The sequence below is a fragment of the Hemitrygon akajei genome, chromosome 13 (genome assembly GCF_048418815.1).
Source record: "Hemitrygon akajei chromosome 13, sHemAka1.3, whole genome shotgun sequence".
Taxonomy (NCBI): domain Eukaryota; kingdom Metazoa; phylum Chordata; class Chondrichthyes; order Myliobatiformes; family Dasyatidae; genus Hemitrygon; species Hemitrygon akajei.
This window is the reverse complement of record NC_133136.1, coordinates 49835914-49857840: the sequence shown is the minus strand read 5'-3', so window position 1 is coordinate 49857840 and position 21927 is coordinate 49835914. Positions and strand designations below refer to the sequence as shown.

General features: G+C 39.1%; 1 protein-coding gene across 2 annotated transcripts in view; it reads left to right on the top strand.

Moving 5' to 3' along the window:
- The window catches only part of LOC140737860 (palmitoyltransferase ZDHHC2-like), a 91291-nt gene extending 70174 nt beyond the window's left edge, over positions 1–21117 (top strand). For both annotated transcript variants that reach the window (XM_073064593.1, XM_073064594.1), the window contains 4 exons: positions 9109–9201; positions 9517–9632; positions 12414–12488; positions 15022–21117. In XM_073064593.1, coding sequence (XP_072920694.1) covers positions 9109–9201; positions 9517–9632; positions 12414–12454 — 250 coding nt within the window. In that variant the 3' untranslated portion in view covers positions 12455–12488; positions 15022–21117. The remainder of the gene's footprint in view (positions 1–9108; positions 9202–9516; positions 9633–12413; positions 12489–15021) is intronic.
- The last annotated feature ends 810 nt before the right edge of the window (positions 21118–21927 follow it).

The following is a 21927-nucleotide window of genomic DNA, read 5'->3' as shown; positions in this document are numbered from 1 at the left end:
GAAGAAGAAAAATTGGAGTAACGGGGACATGCTGAATTTTTTTAGCCTCCAAAGGAAGGTGAGGTGTTGGTGAGCTTTCTTAGCCATGACATCATCAAGGTTGAATCAGAACAGGCTGTTGGTGATGTTCACACCTAGGAACTTGAAGCTGTCAGCTCTCTCCACCTCAACACTGTTGATACAGACAGGAGAATTTGCATCGCCTGCTTTTCTGAAGTCATTGACCTGCTCTTTTTTTTTGTCATGACACCATGTCACTAAGCTCTCTATCTCCTTCCTTACTATTTGTAATGCAGCGTGCTAGTGTTCTCATCTGCAAACTTGTATACCAGAATCTGGCCATACCCTCATGAGTGTATGGGGAGTAGAGTAGGGGGCTGAGGATGCAATCTTGTGGAACACTAGATTTTAGAATAATTATGGCAGAAGTGTTGTTGCCTGTCCTTACTGATTGCAGACATGGTCAGGAAGTCAAGGATCCCATTGCATGTAGAGGCATTAACTGCCAGGGTCTGATGTATGTGACTTTATTGTCCAGATGTTCCAGATCTGAGTGTAGGGCCAGGGTGGTGGCACCAGCTGTAGACCTGTTGCAGAGTAGGCAAATTGTAGTGGGTCGAACTTGTCTGGAAAGATGGAGTTGAATCATGCCATGACTCACTTCTTGAAGCACTTCATGATAGTAGATGTTAGAGCACTGGACAGTTGTTATTAAAACACATTATGTTGTTATTTTTGGGTTCTGGGATGATAGTGGTCTTCTCAAAGTTGAGGGAACCACAGCTTGATGCACTGAAACTGATAATAATGATTAGAAACACAAAGAAATTCTGCAGAAACCCTATTATGATTTTGGTCCTGATGAAGGATCTGTCTGAAACATCAACTGTTTATTTCCCTTCATAGATGCTACCTGACTTACTGAGTTCCTCCAGCATTTTGTATGATCATAAGCTTTGTTTAATGGAAAACAAAGCTGATACAAGCTGGTGAGAATAGGAATACTGGGTGATTGAATTTGTTGTAGTAATTTGTCACATTGCGTTGTATTTGAACCAGCTGATATTTGTAGAAGGAAAGACCACTTTGTATTTCTGCATTTGGAAATGTCTTAGTCCTGAAGGTGGTCACAAATGCAAGGTCTCTGAGCTCCCCTGGAATATCTTCTTTTTCACAAATGTAGGAGATGGGGTCATTGCCTTAGTCCTCCACTACCATCACCTCCCAGAGAACTGCTTCCTGAATTACAGTGTAGATTCCGTTCATCTGTAGATAGAATGGACATGATTTCATCTTGTGTTATAGATCAAGCAAGTGGAGAATACTGTGGGAAGATGTGAAACTGTCAGTGTTTTTAGGAAAAATAACATATTATCTGATCTAAATAATACACAGCTGATTCACTGTTTTCAAGATGTCTTATTTAAGGAAGGGTTTTAAATGAGCCGATTGGCTATGAGAAAAGCTCGAATAGGCTAGGCTTGTGTCAACTGAGGCTTAGAATAGAGGTGCTGGATTTGATTGAATCTGAGTGGTCTTTTGACTGATTGAATGTGAGGAGAATCCAAAACCAGGGGTCACTGTTTAAGAATAAGTGGTCACCCATTTAAGATAGAAATTAGGCTGTTTTGTTCCTTTGTTGTGTTGAGTCTTTGGAACTCAAAGTGCGGTGGAAACAGAGTCTCTGAATGCTTTAAAGGTACAGGTACGTGGATTGTTATTAAGCAAATGGTTGAAAATTTCCCGTGGATAGATGAGAATTGGGGAATTAAGGTCTGATCAGCAGCTGTGCATTTATTAAGTGGCAGAACACACTTTGGGAGCTGGGTGACTAGCTGCTGCTCCTAATTTGTATGTTCTTATGTTTGTACGTTCAAGAGAAATGCAGGGTGCAGAATCAACCGCAGTACATGGCCCTTTGAAATTTCATCAAAACGTTAGACCCCCACACTGGAGGTCAAGTTCCAAGCGCTCTTCTCAAACTTGCCTGCATAAAGAAATCACCATCTTGTGTGTGTGATATGACCATAGCCCAAACTCTGTGTAGGCTAGTGTTGTTGAAGGGTTCTAAGTACATTTATCAGCAAAGTATGTAGATCCACTCTTGACAACCAGAGGCATGAGCCAGTGACCATTCCAAATGACATGCCACCAATCCACCAACCTGAGCATCAGATGGACGGAAGGCCCCCTACATGGAGGGAGGTGGAAAGTAAAGATAAACGAGCAAGATCAGCATCAGCATCAACACAATGGTGTTCCATATAAGCTCTATAAGAACACCCCCGGCGTCCTGAAATACCTCTGGAATCTAATGAAGGTGGCATGGGGAATGGAATTATACCCAAGGCATGGCAAAGGGCGGGAGGGATATTAATTCCCAAAGAGAAGAATTCCTCAACAATCAGTCAGTTCTGCCAGATCAGTCTCCTGAATGTGGAAGGAAAGATCTTCTTTGGTGTCGTGGCTCGAAGACTCTCAGCCTTTTTGCAGAGCAACAACTTTGTCGACACATCAGTGCAGAAAGCCAGAATATGTGGTTTCCCAGGATGTCTGGAACACTCAAATGTCATCTGGCACCAGATACAAACTGCCAAGAAAGACCTGCATGTGGTCTTCCTAGATCTTGCCAATGCTTTTGGGTCAGTACCTCACAAGACTCTGGGCAGCTTTCAACTTTTTCCAGGTTCCAGAGGGCATCACAAAGCTGGTCAAAGCGTACATCTAGGATCTGCAGTTCTGTGTCACAACACACAGTAACACCACCACATGGCAGCACCTTGAGATAGGCATAATGGTGGGTTGTACCATCTCTCCTCTGGCATTTATCATGGCAATGGAGCTCATTATCTGAGCATCAAAATGGGTGGTTGGAGGGAAACGCTTGAAGAATGGGCTGCATCATCCGCCAATCAGGGCGTATATGGATGACATGACCACAATAACAACAACAAAAGCATGCATCAAACGCCAGCTGGATAAACTCCAAGGGAACATCAAATGGGCATGAATGGAGATCAAACCCAGAAAATCTTGCAGTATCTCAATTGTCAAAGGTTGGCTAACCGACATAAGTTTTTGTATCAACGCTGAGCCAATACCAACTGTCCTGGAGAAACCAATCAAAAGCCTCGGACGTTGGTACAACACAGACCTCAGAGACACCGAGCAGGTGGAACAACTAAGGCAGGATACAATCAGTGGCCTCAAGCTAATCAACAACTCGGCTCTCCCAGGGAAGTTGCAGCTTTGGTGCTTTCAGCTTGGACTGCTGCCCCGACTTATGTGGCCAGTTACCGTCTATGAGGTCACTATGTCTCATGCAAATCGGCTGGAGAGGCTGGTGAACTCATAAGTGAGGAAGTGGCTTGGGTTACTGAGATGCCTTAGCAGCATAGGACTTTACGGGAACGGAGCCCTTTTGGTGGAGGAATACAAATGTGCCAAAGCAAGGCTGGAAATGACACTCAAAAAAATCTCGGGACCCAATCGTAAGAGGCGTTGCTCCTGCTCTAGCAACAGGGAGGAAGTGGACCCCAGCTGCAGCAGTACTGGACGCAGAAGCTGCCCTCCAACACATAGTTGGACATAGTGGGCGATGTCCAACAGGGCAGAGGAGGCTTTGGCCTTGGAGTAATGAAACCTACCTGGCAAACGGCTACAACTGAACACCGACACCTGGTGGTGGAAGAGGTGCGCCACCAAGAAGCAGCAGCCAGATGTGCCAAAGCAATATCCCAAACCAAGCGAGGCTACTGGATGAGGTGGGAGGGTGTTGAGCAGAGGAAAATCACTTGGAGTGAGCTGTGAAGCATGGAGTCAAATAGATTGAGCTTCATTATCAGAGCAACATATGATGTCCTGCCCTCTCCTACAAACCTAGATCTTTGACTGGGAGAGGGCCCAGCCTGTCCTCTGTGCACAGTTCTGGCATCCCTCAAGCACATCTCGGTTAGTTGCAAGCCCAGCCTAACACAAGGCAGATACACCTGGTGACACAACCAAGTGCTGAGGCGTTTGGCAGCTGAACTTGAGTAAGAGAGTAACCACCAACACCAGGCCTCTCAATGCCCAGACAACAATCCCACAATTATCATCCTTCATCCAGGAAGGAGAGAAACCGGGGGCTAACCCCTTGCCTCATGACTCATGCCCACTGAGTGCAGCTAGGGACTGGGAAATGCGTGTCGATTTAGGCCAGAAACTTACCTTCCCATCTGAAATTGCAACGACCAACCTGCGGCCTGACCTGTTCCTTTGGTTCAACTCCTGTCTTTGTCACTGAGTTGACGATCCCCTGAGAGGATGCTGTTGATGAGGTTTACGAACGGAAAAGGCTGCGATATGCCAACCTCGCACTTGAAGCAGAGGAGCGAGGCTGGAATGTAAAAGTGCGCCCAGTTGAGGTGGGGTGGGGTAGCCAGTTCCTCCGTAAGGCTGCTGAGGGAAGGAGGAGGGCAGGCCTATAGGAAGGCAATCAAAGCACTTGTTAATGCCACCGAAATGAGCAGTCACTGGCTGTGGCTGAAAAGAAGGGATGCTGTCTGGGCTGCCAAGTGACCATCTAGAGACTAACCATGTGACACACACCCAGGCCTGATCAGCCTGTCGTGGGCCTGCCTCGGCTGAGGGTGTCTTGTGATAAAAGGCCGAAACACCCAGTGATGTCGAGGTACACAACTGAAGATGTGTCGTAATGGTAGTAACATCATCGAGTGGTCATCTTTAAGAGCTACTTCTACTCAAGTCAAGTGCAGTGCAGAAATTTTAGGGATTGTAACATCCAGTCCTATTAATCAAACTGAATATCTGGAATAAAGCAGTGACCGCTGCAAAAGGGCAGCTGACAACCAGGGGAAGATCTGGTAACGGCCTGGGGAGACTTCTGACAAGAGGGAACAGACCCCATCGGGGCTGGCATGGGCCTGCTACTCATGCCAGCAGGATCCATCGCTGGACAGAGTATTAGATCCACCCATTTATTGCTACGAAAACTTCAGGACGAAGAATACCCCTTGAGTCTGCGAGAGCAGGGGGGAGCGGGGCAAGATGACTCACTGACAAACTACACGGCAACAGACCTGGGAATGGAAACAGACAACTAGCACGGCATTTGACAGAGCAGCAGCGCCGGTGGGACACAAACTACAATGCTGCATCTGTGGCTGGACAAAGATAACATCAGAGAAGGGGCTTAAGATCCACCAGGGCAGGAAAAGGTGCCTGAGGGAGCTCGGCGAGGGGCCTCGCTTTGACCCTGTTAGTGTCAAGGTTAATCAAGTACAACCTTGAGATTCAAATCCTTGGACAGCCACAGAACAAAGAAACCCAAAGTAACCCATTAAAACAAAAGAAGACTGCCGAACACCCAATGTGCAGAGAGAAAAATCTCAATGCAAGCAATGAATTGAAGTTCACGAAATTTAGGCCACAGAAGCCTGTTAATTGCAGACCACAGCCTCAATTCAGTGCAGAAACGAGTAACCTGCAGAGCAGTGAGCTGAACCAGCCTGTGGGCCAAATGCCCTGACCTAAATCATCCAAACCTCACTCTCAGACTTCGGCCCTGCCACCCTCTCTTCAGATTTTGCTAGTCATTCATTAAACAATAACTAATAATGCATCTGAGGTTATAAAGTAATACAACATGAAAACAGGCCTTTCAGCCCAACTGGTCCATACCATCCACAGCATCCTCCCAGTTGCCTACGTTCAGCTCAAAACCCTCCAAGCTCCTTCCCTTCATGTACCTATCCAAATGCTTCTTAAATGGTACTCACTTCCTCTGGCAGCTCATACTAAATACTCACTACTCTGTTTAAAGAGGTTTCCTCTCCGGTATCTTTGGAATCACTCCCCTTTTGTATCTATGCCCTCCAGTTTTGGACACCCTGGCCCTAGAGAAAAGACTATATACATACTCTTCATGACTGTATAAACTTCTACAAGATCACCTCTCATTCTTCTATGCACCAAGGAATAAAGATCCAGTGTGGCCAATCTCTTCCTGGAACTCTGGCCCAGCCAGCATCCTCATAAATCTCTTCTGCACTCTCTCCAGCTTGACAGTGTCCTTCCAATAACAAGGTGACCAAAACTGTATGCAACTATGTACAGATACATAAATGCAGATGAAAAGTACTATATCTCATTTACATTCAAGGTAAGGTTTGTCTCGTTACAACACTAAAGAGTTGCATTTTAGCAAAGAACTTTGTATCTCAAGTAGAAGTGATGCACATCGGATCCTGCCAAAGGGTCTCAGCCTGAAACGTCAACAGTACTTTTTTCTATAGATGCTGCCTGGCTTGCTGAGTTCTCCAGCATAACACCAATCTGTTAAGCTAGAGTGCCTACCAAGAGACATTGAAATTGTCCATTTCTAAAATAGTCCCTTTGTAAATTTTAGACACAAATTCCCATGTGCAAAAGTTCACACCTATTGTGCAAATTCTAATAATTCAGCCCAATAAGTTTTAAACTCACAATTTAAATCCAGTTTGGAAACCTTGTACCTTTGGAAACCAAGGGAAAGAGCAAGATGATTTCAAGCAGATAAATGATTTCCAGCATGCACATTCACAGTGTAAGATGTATTTGGAAACTAAAGGAGTGTAGCCTGTGATATTCTGCAAATTAATTTAAATGTTGCCGAAAACTGCGCTTACCATTTCACATGTGTGGTCTGAAGCTTGAAGCTCCACACTGGGTGTGTTAAAGCAGAAAAACATGTAGGTTTTGTTCATTGAAATGAAACACCAATCAGCATCAACTTGAAGAGAAAATCTGAGCTAACTGTTTCAGAGTTCAAAGTAAATTTATTATCAAAGTATATATATGTCACCATATACTACCCTGAGATTCATTTTCTTGCAGGCATTCACAGTAGGACAGAAATACAAAAAAAATCAATGAAAAACTGCGCAAAAAGACTGATAAACAACCAATGTGCAAAGAACACAAACTGTACAAATACAGATAAAACAATAATAATAATGATAAACAAATAGTAAATGAATTCTACTGAGAAAATGAGTTATAGAATCCTTGAAAGTGAGTTCGTAGGTTATTTAAGCATGCTGGTTCAGGAGCCTGATGGTTGAAGGGTAATTGATAACTGTTCCTGAACTTCGTGGTGTGGCACCTAAGACTCTTTTTCCTGCTCCCCCATAGCAGCAGTGAGCTGAGAGCATGGCCTTGGATGGTGGGTTTCCTTGACGATGGATGTTGCTTTCCTGCTATGGCGTTCCTTGTAAATGTGCTTATTGTGGGGGTGGGGGGGGGGTGGCTTTACCTGTACTGTACTGGTCTGTATCCATTATTTGTTGGTTTTTCTATTCTTGGACATTGGTGTTCCCATACCAGGTTGTGATGTAACCAGTCAGGATACTCGTGTATCTGTAGAAGTTTGTCATAGTTTTAAATAACATACCAACTCTGCAAAACTTCTAAGGGAATAGAGGCGCTGCCATGCCTTCTTTGTAAAAGCACTTATGTGCTGGTCCCAGGACAGATCGTGTTAACACTGAGGAATTTTAAGTTACTGACTCTCTCCTCCTCTGATTTTCTAATGAGGACTGCCTCATGGACCCCTGGTTTCCTCCTCTTGTAGTTTCTTTGGTTTTGCTAATGTTGAGTGAGAGCTGGTTGTTGTGACACCATTTAACCAGATTTTTAATATCATCCTAATTGCTAATTTGTCGCCACCTTTGATTCGGCCAACAGTGTTGTCAGCAAACTTAAATGTTGCATTAGAGCTGTATTAGTCAAACAGTAGTAAGTATAAAGCGGGTAGAGCAGGGGCTTAGCACACAGCCTTGTGGTACACCTATGCTGATGACGATCGTGGAGATGTCGTTGGCAATCCATGACTGAAGTCTGTAGATGAGAAAATCAAGGATTGTTGCTTGAGGTGTTGAGGCCCAGGTCTTGGAGCTTATTTATTAGCTTTTTGGGGATAATTATGTTGAATGCTGAGCTGTAGTCAATGAAGAGCATCTTGATATATACATCTTCACTGTCCAGATGTTCCAGGGCTGAGTGAAGAGCCAAAAAAAATGACATTGGCTGTTGACCTATTGTGATGGTAGACATATTGGAGCAGATCCAATTCACTCCTCAGATAGGAGTTGTTCTGTTTCATGACCAACCTCTCCAAGCCCTTCATTACAATGGATATAAATACTATTAGACGATAGTCTTTGAGACAGGCTGCCTGACTTGCTTGGGCACCAGTATGATTAAAGCTTGTTTGAAGCAGATGGGTACCTCAGACTGTCAAAACAAAAGGTTAAAGATGTCTGCGAACACTCCAGCCAGTTGATTAGCACTTATCTTCAGTACTCAGCTGGGTATATCATCTGGGACAGATGCATTCTGTGGGTACAATCTCCTGAACGGTACTCTCGTGTCTGCCCCCAAGCCTGAATTCATAGGGTCATCAGAGGCTGTTGGAGTTCTTGAAGGTACGTCCATGGTTCTCTAGAACTCTGCAGCAGAGCAATTATATCAGAAGCAAGAGATTCTGCAGATGCTGGAAATCTTGAGCAACACACTCAAAACACTGGAGCAGCTCAGCCAGGATCTTTTGAGGGAAATAAACGGTTGGCATTTCAAGCAGATTCCTGATATCCCAGTGAAAGGTCTTGGCCCAAAATGTTGACTGTTTATTCCCCTCAATAGATGCTTCCTGACTTGCTGAGTTCCTCCACCATTTTGTGTGTTGGAGCAATTATTTACTGTATGACAGTGCTCCCAGTAAAGTGCCTCACATACCAAACCATTGAAAAATTATATGCAGAAATTGGCTTTCCCATCTTCACTGCTTTTCTGGTTGAACAAGATCAAGCAACTTATCACATAGTGTTTAAACATAAGATGCTTTTTGTTGGTTGCAATTGGTGACAGGTAGGCTAACCTGCATTAGATATACTTGTTTACTAAAGGAAAAGCAAATGCTTATTTATATATTAAAGGATCAGTTAATTACATCAAAATATCAAGTTATTGTAGTTTAGCCAATCCTAAAACTAATTTAAATTACTGCAGGTCCTTTGTGAATAAATTATAATTTATTTTGAAGTATGTAATTTTTAAATGTAATTCCAGTTTAGGTGATGGCTGTTCCTTCCCAACATGTTTAGTGAATCAGGACCCAGAGCAACCCTCTACTCCATCTGGGCATAACTCAAATACTAAAAGGTATTTACTTAATTATTATTTGATTGTATGCATGAAGTTTTCCAAAATTGAATTTTTTTGCCAACTAGATGACTTCATTTGTAAGCATAAATAATTGTTGATCATTGCAGTTTTCAATTTTGATTGTAAGAACTGTTATTAAATATTTTATGTAGTTGCACTTTGATTGAAGCAGACGGGAATGTGTATTCTCTGTAAGATACAGTTCATGGCATGGTAATTGCAGTAGTGAGTGAGGTTTGCTGAGTGGTTGGAGTGAGATCGATTCGAGTTACCCACACAATGAACTAATCACTTAATCACTCATTTTGACAGTGTCGCTGAAGGCCATCCATTTCCTGCCAAACCTTTACGAGAGTCCCAGAATCACCTATTGGGTAGCAGCCAAACATGGTCAGAAGGAACTTCTGATGATGAGAAAGGCAAGCATGGTGAGTACTTAAAACCTTAAAATTTAGATAACTTGACAGTGTAACTGAATGACATATTAATTTAAATGAGACAATTGCAACCATTGTTAGTAGGAATTCAAATGATTTAATATGCACAGTCAGATACTTTTGTAATAGAGTGGATTTTGATTAATTGGGATACATCAGGACCAGTCATTTTGGCCCAATTAAGCAGCTGTCCAATAAGCTGAAGTTTCTTGGAATTAGTCAAAGTATAAAAAAAGACACTGAGTAACAAATTATGTATTTAAATGAAATGGAGAACAAATTAGAACACTATCGGGGAGACTATAAAACTGAGTATTAGTTCCTAATAGTTATCGAAGGAGGTATTCAACACTGCCATGTTCTTTTGATTGATTGTAAATGAACAAGTAAGCACAGACACCTAATGCAAATAATGGACTGCCTTCATACAATTCTATCGATGATTGCATCCTCCAAATCTTCATTTTCATTGTAACTTTCAAGATGATTGTCAATATCTTCAAATTCTTCATAGTTCCTAACTTGTTTCATTTTCACTGCTGGCTGTTTCTGACATCTCCAAGCTTGAATACTTGAAGCCACAGTGAACAAACAGTTCTGAATTGATTTACTGCTTATTTCTCACCAATTATCAGTGACAAAAATCACTGCTTTTTGAAGACAATCACACACAACTGACGCTAATTAAAAACTGTTCACTCTCAGCACAGTGTAGCATCCAGCAGCCACACAAGTACACACAACTGACACTTGTTAGAACCTGTTCGGCAACAATCTCCTGCCCCAATTAAATGGAACACTGAGTTCCAAATAAACAAAGGGAATCCCAGCTATTTTCTTGATTAGTTTTTGTTCTTTAAGTGTTGCCCCAATTAACTGATTGCCCAAATATCCAGAATCCACTGTACAAATTAAAATTATGACAGTTTATATCAGTACAAGGTCCCGCATGTGAGGTTAGTTAGGAAGATTCAGTCAAGGTTTACAAGGATGTTGCCGGGACTTGAGAAACTGAGTTACAGAGAAAATTTGAATAGGTTAGGACTTTATTCCCTGGAGTGTAGAAGAATGAGGGGAGATTTGATAGAGGTATATAAAATTATGATGGGTATAGATAGAGTGAATGCATGCAGGCGTTTTCCACCGAGGCTAGGGAGAAAAAAAACAGAGGTCATGGGTTAAGGGTGAAGGGGGAAAAGTTTAAAGGGAACATTAGGGGGAGGGCTTCTTCACACAGAGAGTGGTGTGAGTGTGGAATGAGCTGCCAGATGAAGTGGTAAATGCGGACTCACTTTTAACATTTAAGAAAAACTTGGACAGGTACATGGATGAGAGGTGTATGGAGGGATATGGGCCAGGTGCAGGTCAGTGGGACTAGGCAGAAAAATGGTTTGGCACAGCCAAGAAGGGCCAAAAGGCCTGTTTCTGTGCTGTAATGTTCTATGGTTCTATAGGACAGTAACTTTTGCAACTATAGGAATATAAAAATTACATATTAACACATTTATATTTTAAATTTTAGATAGGGTGTCTTTTAACATTGGAAGCTTTGAGAGAATGTTGCCTTAGTGAACTTACTAGTGAGTTATGATAGTATGTTGTAAACATTTTGTTTCAGATATAAACACAAAGAAACTTACATTGAGAAAAATCTACTTGCTACATGAAGTCTACAATTCTAAATTTGCAAAATGTTACTCTTGCCATTTGTGATCTTGAGCTGCCTGAAACACCGGAGAGAAATAAAATTAAGTAATGTAAAGTATCTCACTTCCTGGCTAACATCAGTTCAGCTCTATATTAATGGTCTGGATTGATGTTGCATCAATTATAATCCAAAGCAGTTTATTTTAAAAATCCATTATGGAGAGAAAAAGAGATTTTTTTCCCTAATGCCATCATACTAGACTTATGACTTGTGTAATGTATCCTTGTGTTTGCAACCTGAATTAAATTGATTGCATTTTCCCCATTTCCCTTCTACTTTCCATTGATTTAAAAACCTTCAGAGGAACCCGATTAAACTGTCCTTCCCTGAATTTTTCTCCTCTCCAGAATAACTAAGTTTATTTGTTGAATATTCCTTTCTAACTTTCCAAGGTCAGAAATCATCTTTGTCAAGTTTGCTTTCTAAAGCCCCTCCATCAGCCTAACGAATTTATCCTGCAGTGTTGACTTAGTTACAAACTTCAGACACCTGTCTCCACCAAGTACACCTTCTGAATTCTGAGGAAGAGACTACCAGATAGGCAGACAAGGAATGAGCTCAGAACTTTCTATGAAACATCCACAGTGATTTCAGAATCCCTGGCCCTTGATTGTTCAACATGAACAAAGAATATTTGGAATGGCATTAAGAGCATGAGACCCTTTGTTGGATACCTGTCTTAAAAGGCATGAACAGCATCCAAAAGGCTTCACCTGCTGAACCTATGTAAGAGTCTACAATCTGACATGGGCCTCATCATCCTACAGAGATGATATAGTATGCATTTCTGGGAAACACGTAAGAATAATGTTGAGTACCAGACAACTGACAAATGAGGGATAAAGGCTCACCAAGCTGATCTGTGCAAAAACCACTGTATAATTTTGAGACCAAAGTTGAGTTCATTATTTAATAATTTCCTTGGACTTCAGACTGCTTCACATATTTGTATTACAGGCTAAGGAATCACAGAAAATAATCTCTATCTGTAAATACAAATTGCATGACTAGCACGAAGATAACTGTTAATGTCAGTAACATTTTAGTTGTTTGTTAATTCATAGGTATGAGCAATCCTGTCATGGTCATGGAAAATGAGACCTAGCTATGTGTCAAGCAGCCTTTAACAGCTGGCAGTTGTAAGTAGACAAACATCTCATTCAAGATTCAGTATCATTTTTGTTATTCTTTAGTGCATGTGTTTAAAGGAGAATGAATTGATTGTTACTCTGAATCCACAAAAAAAACACAAGCTTAAAAAACAAAAAAATCTACAAAGAATATAAATATAAAATCAATCCTATAAAACAATATACAGGTGACTGTTACATATATAGACTGATTGTATATATGTGTGTGTATGTATGTATGTGTGTATGTATATATAAAATGCGACACTAGGTAATATGAGTGGTGGTGAGATGTGTTAATGGGTGGAGGTGTTGATCAGTCTGACAGCCAGTAACTTTTTTTTTTAAAGTCTAGTGGCCCTGGCGTGAATGCTATGTAGCCTCTTCTCCAATGGGTGTGGGACAAACAGTCCACAAGCATTTCCAATTTATGGTCTATATCTGTTGTAATATGAGGGATATCAGCATTTTAAGCTTCATATTACTATATCAGTTCCATTGAATTGTGAAGTTCTAGTCCAACGTAACTGAAAACTCTGAGTCTGCATATTGCAGGATCTGGAATTTAAATAGCTGACTGAAATTTTGTTTACTTAAAGTGCCTTCTCACAGAATCATCTTCCATTATAATTTATTTAGCTTGTAGGCCTTAATTTTGTCATAAACAAGAACCATTTAAAAATGCTTTATTAATCTGAGGGTAAATCCATTAAAATATTCTCCCAATTGCTTGCATCACTTTTGTCATAAGCAAGAGTCAGTTAAAAATTATTTATTAATCTATTAAAATATAGTGACCTATTTTTCATTAATGAATGGTCTGGGACTAGGAATATTGTATACGTTCTTTGGTTCTGGGACCAGAAAAATTATCTCTAACCCAACACAGCAAAATCTTCATTTTCATTCCTTCCCTCAGTTTCAATTCAGAGTAATATTTTTGGAGTTTAGAATATTGATTTCAATTTCATGTTAGAGTAGGGTAAGAAATGAATTGTTTCTTTTGTATTTAACATTATGGATTTTACACAATAGACAATAGGTGCAGAAATAGACCATTCGGCCCTTCGAGCCTGCACCGCCATTTTGAGATCATGGCTGATCAATTACTATCAATACCCAGTTCCTGCCTTGTCCCCATATCCCTTGATTCCCCTATCCATAAGATACCTATCTAGCTCCTTCTTGAAAGCATCCAGAGAATTGGCCCCCACTACCTTCCGAGGCAGTGCATTCCAGACCCCGACAACTCTCTGGGAGAAGAAGTTTTTCCTTAACTCTGTCCTAAATGACCTACCCCTTATTCTCAAACCATGCCCTCTGGTACTGGACTCTCCCAGCATCTGGAACATATTTCCTGCCTCTATCTTGTCCAATCCCTTAATAATCTTATATGTTTCAATCAGATCCCCTCTCAATCTCCTTAATTCCAGCGTGTACAAGCCCAGTCTCTCTAACCTCTCTGCGTAAGACAGTGCAGACATCCCAGGAAAGAGGGGCAGGAAAGAGCGAGTTCGAAAGGCAGGCAAGTAGCGTGGGCCAGGAGTTCACAAGTAAGTCTCACAATCCATGAAAAATCTGTTTCTGGACAAGGTAGAGTGTAACAGGCTTACCTGGTCTGTTGCTATGCCATGGATGTTGACATTTGGAGGATCCTCCAGGTCGCGAATCCATTTAGTTCTCACTGCAAGTCTGGATCAGGTCCTTCCATCTGTGGTTCCTTATTGCATCCAACCCAAACCTTTTGTATCTTAATGCAAGATTAGTGTCCCCAAGAGCAAAACATATTGGTGCACAACATGAGGCCACAAGTGCGAATTAGAACTTCCTGTATTTCCCTACTTCAGCAATCACTGCTCCTGAAATTAACAAATATACCAGAACTATTTAACAGAGAGTTGCCATAGCACTTTCACTAATGTGTAATGACAATCATCAGGTGTAACATCCCTTTTTTCGATAAGCTTGAATCGGGTAAGAACAAGAAATCAACAGATGTCCCAAATTTCTGTTTGACATTTATAAATTCCTAATAGTATAATCATTTACATGGACTGATTTCTCAGTTTACATATACTGTACAAGGTTTGCATCTGTTCGATGGGCTGGATTTTGAGAGAGAGAGAATTAAAAATGCAGCCACTTACCATCTTCAAAGGATTATTGAAGATTAGTACTAGACTTGATTTGCAAAGTTATCACATGAGGGTTATTAATGGGAAAATACTGTGGTCAAAACACTAAGCTCTTCCTGTCACTTGTTAATAAACAGCACTTTAATGAAACGTCCTTGGCTTGGGTGAAAATAGTTACAAGATCATGGTGCATTCCTTGATTTAGAAGAAGAAGCTGAGCACAACAGATTCAGCTACTATTTTTCTGTAATTTCACTACTTAAACTGGGTGATCTGTCTGAGAAAGCATTGAATTCACAATAAGCAGCAGATCCACTCTGCTAAATTATTGCTGAGCAATAAAGACAAGAAATTAACTCACTGTGATTATATGGAAATTTTAAGTCCATTTTATCTTTTTTATTTAGTTCTAGATGCAGCTGCTTATGGATGAAATCTAGGAAGAAATAGTTTCCAAGATCCCAACCTTCACCTGCCCGTCCATCCCTGTTTGATGTCTGTGCCTCTGTGGGATGTCCAAAGGAAATCTTCCTATGATTGACTGGATTTCCTGTTATCACAGCTTAACAAACAACTTAGTGATTCAGCCACCCGTAAATGTACACTGGGGAAATATAATTCTATTCTGAATGCATTTGCTTAACACGCTAAATCTTAATAGCAGCTTGGCATTGCAGTTATTATGAGATTAAGGAAAACGGTCTCTTGCCCTTTGAAACAATGCTAAAGTAATTCTGGTTTGACCACTGTTCATGCTATGGTACTGCCTGGATTTCCATATCAGATCATATGATATGTGCAAGGGCTCACTTGTCCCTTGGTGAATGGTCCCTTGGTACATGTGAAGGCATTTTGTGTTTAATGGGAATGACCTGTTTCCTTTAACTGTTAGTGTTAAAGGAGTTCATAAGAAGTATAGACCTCTAACAAAATTTTAGCAGGTGTCATACAAGGCAAAAATAGATGAGACATCATGAATATGCCTTTCATTAATGCACGTGGATTTCATTGTGGTTTTTTTTTGCTAAGGGGTGAAGAAAGTATATAATATTGTTCCCGAAATATCTGAGTCAGGTATTTTACTATCTTATTGAAAATAACTTACAGGAGTTATGGATTATCTGGCTAAGAAAGTGCTGAAGGAATATATTTTAATAGTAATTTAGACCTGCAGTATTCTGTACTGTGATCTGTTTCCAGTGATAAATTCTGCATGCCCCAACTGTGGCATTTAACCCATCGAACTTTGTTTATTTGGTAGGCAGAAGAAATTATCATGTGGCCTTTTTTGTGGTGCAGTTTCCCCTTACAAATGTTGAGTCAGCATGACTTCAGTGTGTATTGTTTTCAAATGGAATGCGTGCACCAAATAGAATTTCTGAATATTCACACATCATATTAGATAACAAAGTGCCATGAGCACAATCAATACAAAGGGACGCAAAGTACAGAAAATGCTTTGGTAAAGACCAATGAGAGAAAGCACAAACTGGTCCCCTTGTAGTGTGCAGTGCCTTTGATGAAAATCTGATCCATTGTTGTAATGTATTTGGAATCTAATTTTCAAGACACCCCCTTTTTAAACCAAATTTCAGTATGATTTCAGCTGGTGAAATTAAACATTTTTATTCCTGTTATTAAATCATACAGGAAAAAATATTCTAATAATTGGAGTGAGAAGTTTTCCCTGTGCAGTGAAAAGAGAAGAAAACTTAGTAAATTGCTTATTAAAAGTGAATGTTTTTCTGGGGCTGCTTTTAAACATGAGTAAATCAACTTGTACTGTTTAAATAATGAATATTTAGTTAGTCAACTATCCTAATGCAACATATTGTTTAATTTTTAAAAAATAGGAACAATTTTAAGGCCAGTAAGGTTTCAGAGTTGCAACTTCTCAAAATTCAAATTAATATATCTGTTGAAAAGGGGAGTGTTGTTGACACATTGTCCCTAGAATAAATACAGTAGCCAAATTAGTTTTCTAGCTGTAATTTATACCAAGGCATTTTAAAGAATATAGTTATTTCTGTGGAATATGTTTTGGGGTACTTTGATTAAATTTCTGGCACTAAAGCTCAAAAACAATTGGGAAGGTTAAGCAGAGAATGAAATTTCCATTAAGAAAGCCAGTGGCTTAAATAGACATAAAACACTACAGTATAGTACATGTTCTTCAGCCCATAATGTTTTGCCAATCTTATAAGCTATTCTAAGATCAATCTAACCCTTCTCTCTTACATAGCCCTCTATTTTCCTATCACCCATGTGCCATGATGTAAAGCAAAATCAAACTAGTAGATTTGGAAATCTGAAATAAAAGCAGAAAACAAGGGAAAAAGCTGCAGGTCAGACCTTTGTTCTATGGTTGTATGGTGCCTTTTATAAGGCATTTAAAAATATTCAAATTAATTCTTCTTTCAACATTTGGTTTGTCAATCTTGTTATATTCTTTGATGATTTATGCAGTAGAGGAATGCACAAATCAAAAGAAAATCCAGTATTAGTAACCAGATGATAGAAACGAGTGAAATAAAGTAACTTGAAGTTTAAACAAAGTTGAGGAAAATCCCAGTTTCTAAAGGTTTGCCTGCTTCTGTAAACATGCAAATCAAAACCCTAATGTCTATTTCACGCTGTTCTCCAAATTATTTACAAACTGGATGCAAATATATAGTGACATAACTATTAAAAAGAATTTCCTACAAAATGAGGCAAGAAATTTTGTATTTTTGTTTCCATGGAATCAAAAACAATTATCACTGGCCCGTTCTCTAAATGTGCAGTTTACCTCTTCCTAGTAATTTATTACAGGTAAGGTGGGTAACAAAAATAAGTGAGTTGTCCTTAACTGCTGAGCTGTAATGAAACTGTGACTACCAGTCATACTTTGCATCTGTTTATGGTCTGCATTATGCTTATCTTAACTACTGTAGAATTGCACAATCCCAAACACTCCACAACATGGAAATATCTAAGACAGGAGGAGATGATTCATCAATTTCCAAATGTAAATACAGCCAGATCCTACATATGGCAATGAAAAAGAACCCAAAATTCTGGTTTTGTTTTAGTGATGTTGTTTCAGGGAGAAATATTGGCCAAGATACAAAGAAAAACTTCACCTCCTTAATTTAGTGCCACATTGTTTTATAACTGCCTTATTCTGTCCCATCCAAGGACTACTGTACATCTGCTAGTATGGAAATCCGTCAACCGTATTGATGTGATCAAATCACTGGAGTAGGCCCTCTATGTAGGTCAGGGGTTTCCTTTATTTTTATGCCATGACAATTCATTGCTACTAAATTAGTAATTATAATCCCTACAAATTCAAAAATAATTGAGGCAACTATCTAATGGTAGGATTAAGACAAATCCATATGTCTTTAGATCCCCAGAGAACATGTTGGTATAAACCAATGCCATTAAGCAAAGAGGCTGTGGACCCCAGGTTAGGAACCCCTGATGTGGGTGAATGTCTTCCTAAGGGCTGCATTTTAACCTGGATCTCTTTAAAGAATAAATAATAATTTGATTGTCTTAAGTTGTTTGAATTTGCTACTATGCTGAGGTTTTTGATTTTATGGATCAACAAATAAAGCAGCAGGAGGGATAATTGTACAAATTTATTCATTATATTTGTGGCCACACCTGGAGTGTTGTATGCAGTACTATAGGAATGAGTGCACCGGAGAGGGTGCAGACGTGATTCAGCAGGATGTTGTTTGGGATGGAACAATTCAGTTTTGAGAGGGGAACTGCAGAAGATGTATTTGTTGGCCTTGGAGCAGAAGCTGAGTGAGAAAATGTGTCAAAAGTGTGCACAATTTTGAGGGGCATAGATAGGGTAAATAGTAGGAAACTTCTCCATTGCACAGGTTTTTAAAATTACAGGGCATAGGTTTAGTTAGGAGTAAGAGATTTAGAGGGGATCTAAGGAAGAGCATGCTGGATGGTGGTACTAAGGATTCTTACAATCAAATATCTAGATGAGCACACAAAACACCAAGGCCAGCAGTCTCAGACCAGGGCTGGTAATTGGAATAGTATAGATGGGTCCTTACAAGTCAGAGTGGGTGTGGTAGGTTGATGCACTTGTTTCTGGGCTGTACGACTCTGACACTTTTCTGCTTCCTTGTCACTAACCTCAGTTGAGGTGTGGCTGATACTGATGGTCCTTTGAAGGGCAACAATAAGAAAATAAATCTGTTTCTTGACTGGCTAAAAGTAGGAATTGAACAATATTTGTTTAACTACAATCATAAATAAAACTGCAAAACAGTGCATTTAAAATTTCCTAATTAAATTGGAGTTTGGCTTCCAAAATAATGGGTCTTAAAATGCAGTCATGTTAAAAATCAACTTGTATTAATAAAGTTATTTACTCGTGGTAGTTCTATTTTCTAAAACTTCTAGATGGATGGTATTACAAATATTTCATCCATGAAGTATGCATCAAATGGGTTGCAATAAGTTAGTCTGAGTAATGTCACAAGAAACTTACCAATAGCGAAGTAAGAACATTTCATCACAAATAGGCTTTGAGATTTTTACTTCAGTCAATAAAATGAGAAGCTGGTTTGTGCTTTAACCTGGCTTGGGATGAGTAGGACCCTGGTTATCCGTTTTAAAAATATAACAATTGCAAGTGAGGTCTTTGTACAAAAAGGACAAGAATAGAAAAAAAATACAAATATCTTACTTTGGTTTCTCATAGAACTAATGTATCTTATTTTGCAAAATATTGCTTAAAATAATTAAATATCAAATTACATTCTGTTTCATGGCGATCAGATAACTTTACACTATCCTGTCAGAGAATGCCATTCAAGATAACAATGATGGTAATGTAATAGTGATTATGATACAAAATTATTTTGTATGTATGATTTCAGGTCTTTTACATAGTTTCTGTTGAACAAATTCGTATCACTTAACATGAATTGCATTATTCCTTAACAAAGCTGTAATATTTTAAATGCCTTGGTTTCTCCAAAAGACAATTTGCAAGTTTGTAATGTTTTAATCGGTAAAAATGCAGACATTTTAACACATAACTTTGGGTGATAGATTCTAATGCATGAAATCAGGCATACATATACAAAATGTTCTTGCAAAAATCAATGTAATAATATATTCAGTAAAAAATTAAATCTTCTAAATAATCACCATTGGTCATATCCCACAGAGCCACTGAAATACAATGAATAGCACTACTTTGTACTCTTCACTGGAAACCTCTCATTACTAGGCCAGCCACAGTAGAATGAGATGCACAGCCCAATAGTACGAGCAACTCAGGCTTCACTATTTAAATACTATATAAGGTTTGCACTAAGTGCCCAAAGATAAATGTAGTTTGAATTCTGTGTCATGTTTCCTAACTGATGGATAGCATATTCTGCTGATTTGAAGAGCAATCAGTGATTAAATGTGATGTCATTACCCTCAGCGTCAAAACAGAAATACTATTAAGTAACCTATGTCCATTTATTTAAAGGTTTTCTATGGACAAGTTAAACCATTTATCCTGAACTCCTGCTACCTAATTGTTCTACTTAAAGATATCTTATTGAGCATTTTTTTCTTAAACAATATTTGATCAAATAATTAAAACAAAATTCCAAGACCATTAATATTCACCATATCATTGCCTTAATGTGATCCTCACACATACCAATGTTTTACTCCTATTTTAAGCTGTGTCTTAGTTAAGTAGAGTAACTATTAAACTATTTTAACACTTAAACCTATTGATTTGAAACAGTCACAAATTTATTTTGCTGGTTGAAATATATATATATTATTAAATAATTCGATAATAAAAGTGTTGCATTTTTACATGATGGTGATAGCCAAAGAGATTTTTTTTTTGGTACAAGCTAAAAGCAACATTTCAAAAAATAGAATATCTAAATTTCTGAAAATGGCTTATATTTTTAAATAAATGTTATCAAGTAAGGACAGCAATCACAGTAAATTGAACTGATCGATCCTAACTGCAAGAGCGATCTGCTTAAGTCTGAGAATAGGAAAATGGCCAGATTAGATAGATATTTGAATTTCCCTCCTTCAACTAGTATGGTAGTTACTGAAAAAACACAATTGATGTTAAAGAATTCTTATTTTAATACCTGCATTTTTCTGGTAATTTAATTTGTACAAGAGCTCTCTACTGGAAAGGGGAATAAAACAGAGTAGTAAAGACAAAATGAGCATGTTGGCATCCATTATTTTAGTCTCTTATTTAGGGGGATGCAAACAGCTTTGTTATTGTCAGGAATTTTGTACATAAATGAAGTGTTGCTCTGTTTTGATTGTTTTATGCAATCAGTGTAAGCTGTGGCATTTTGTTGTTAAAATGCATTTTAATGAAGTATTTTGTGTATGCATTTGTATTATTACAAAACGTATCATAGATGGGAGTTGATTTGCTGTCTGCCATGCTCTGTAATGCTGGAAACTACTCAACTAACATAAAGTTTGATTTGTTTGTGACCAAAGGGGTACATGTATTTATTTATGTACTTAAAAACAACGTAATATCCTTTCTTTAAAGCAAACTGCATTTTGCATTCTGTTAGAAATATCTTAATACTTTAGCTGCAAGATAAGGAATAATAAGAGACCCTAGTAATTATCACTTGTAGCAAATAACCTGAAAGTCGTTTCAAAATGATGCACCCCCTAAATTCTACCTGCTATTGTCCATTAAATACTGAATGTGATATTTCAGACTGCAAACCAAAGGTCTGAATCACCTCACAATCTTGACCCACTCTCTCGCCCCTTGCCTTCATGTCTTCAACACAAGAAATGTTAAGTTGACCACAGGGATTTATCTCCTAGATAAAAGTATCCACGAAATGCTACTCAAGTATATTGGTGTACAGAATGCCTCCTTGAAGGCATTTGTAATGAATGGCCTATTCAAATAAGCAATAATGCCACTGAATAAAAATTCAGTTCAGTTTAGATAATGCAGTTTGATTCATGAAACTTTGACTTATATCCTCACATTCAATTAGCTAATTCAGTATTGTGAAGATCATTGGGGTAGGTTAAATATGCATGCTGCACTTTTAAGAATACAAGCATCATGAGATAGTGATATTGAAACAACTACACATTAACAATATGTACAAGAGGCTCTCAGCAGAGGCCAGACTTCTCAGACGATGCAATGATTTCATAAAGCTACAAGAGAAACTTCCTTTGGGATGGCAAGTCTGCCCGCAGGATTTCCTAGTCAGCAGCACTGGGAAGCAAGTATCTATGATTATAACATAACCAAGAGTAGTGACTCATGAATG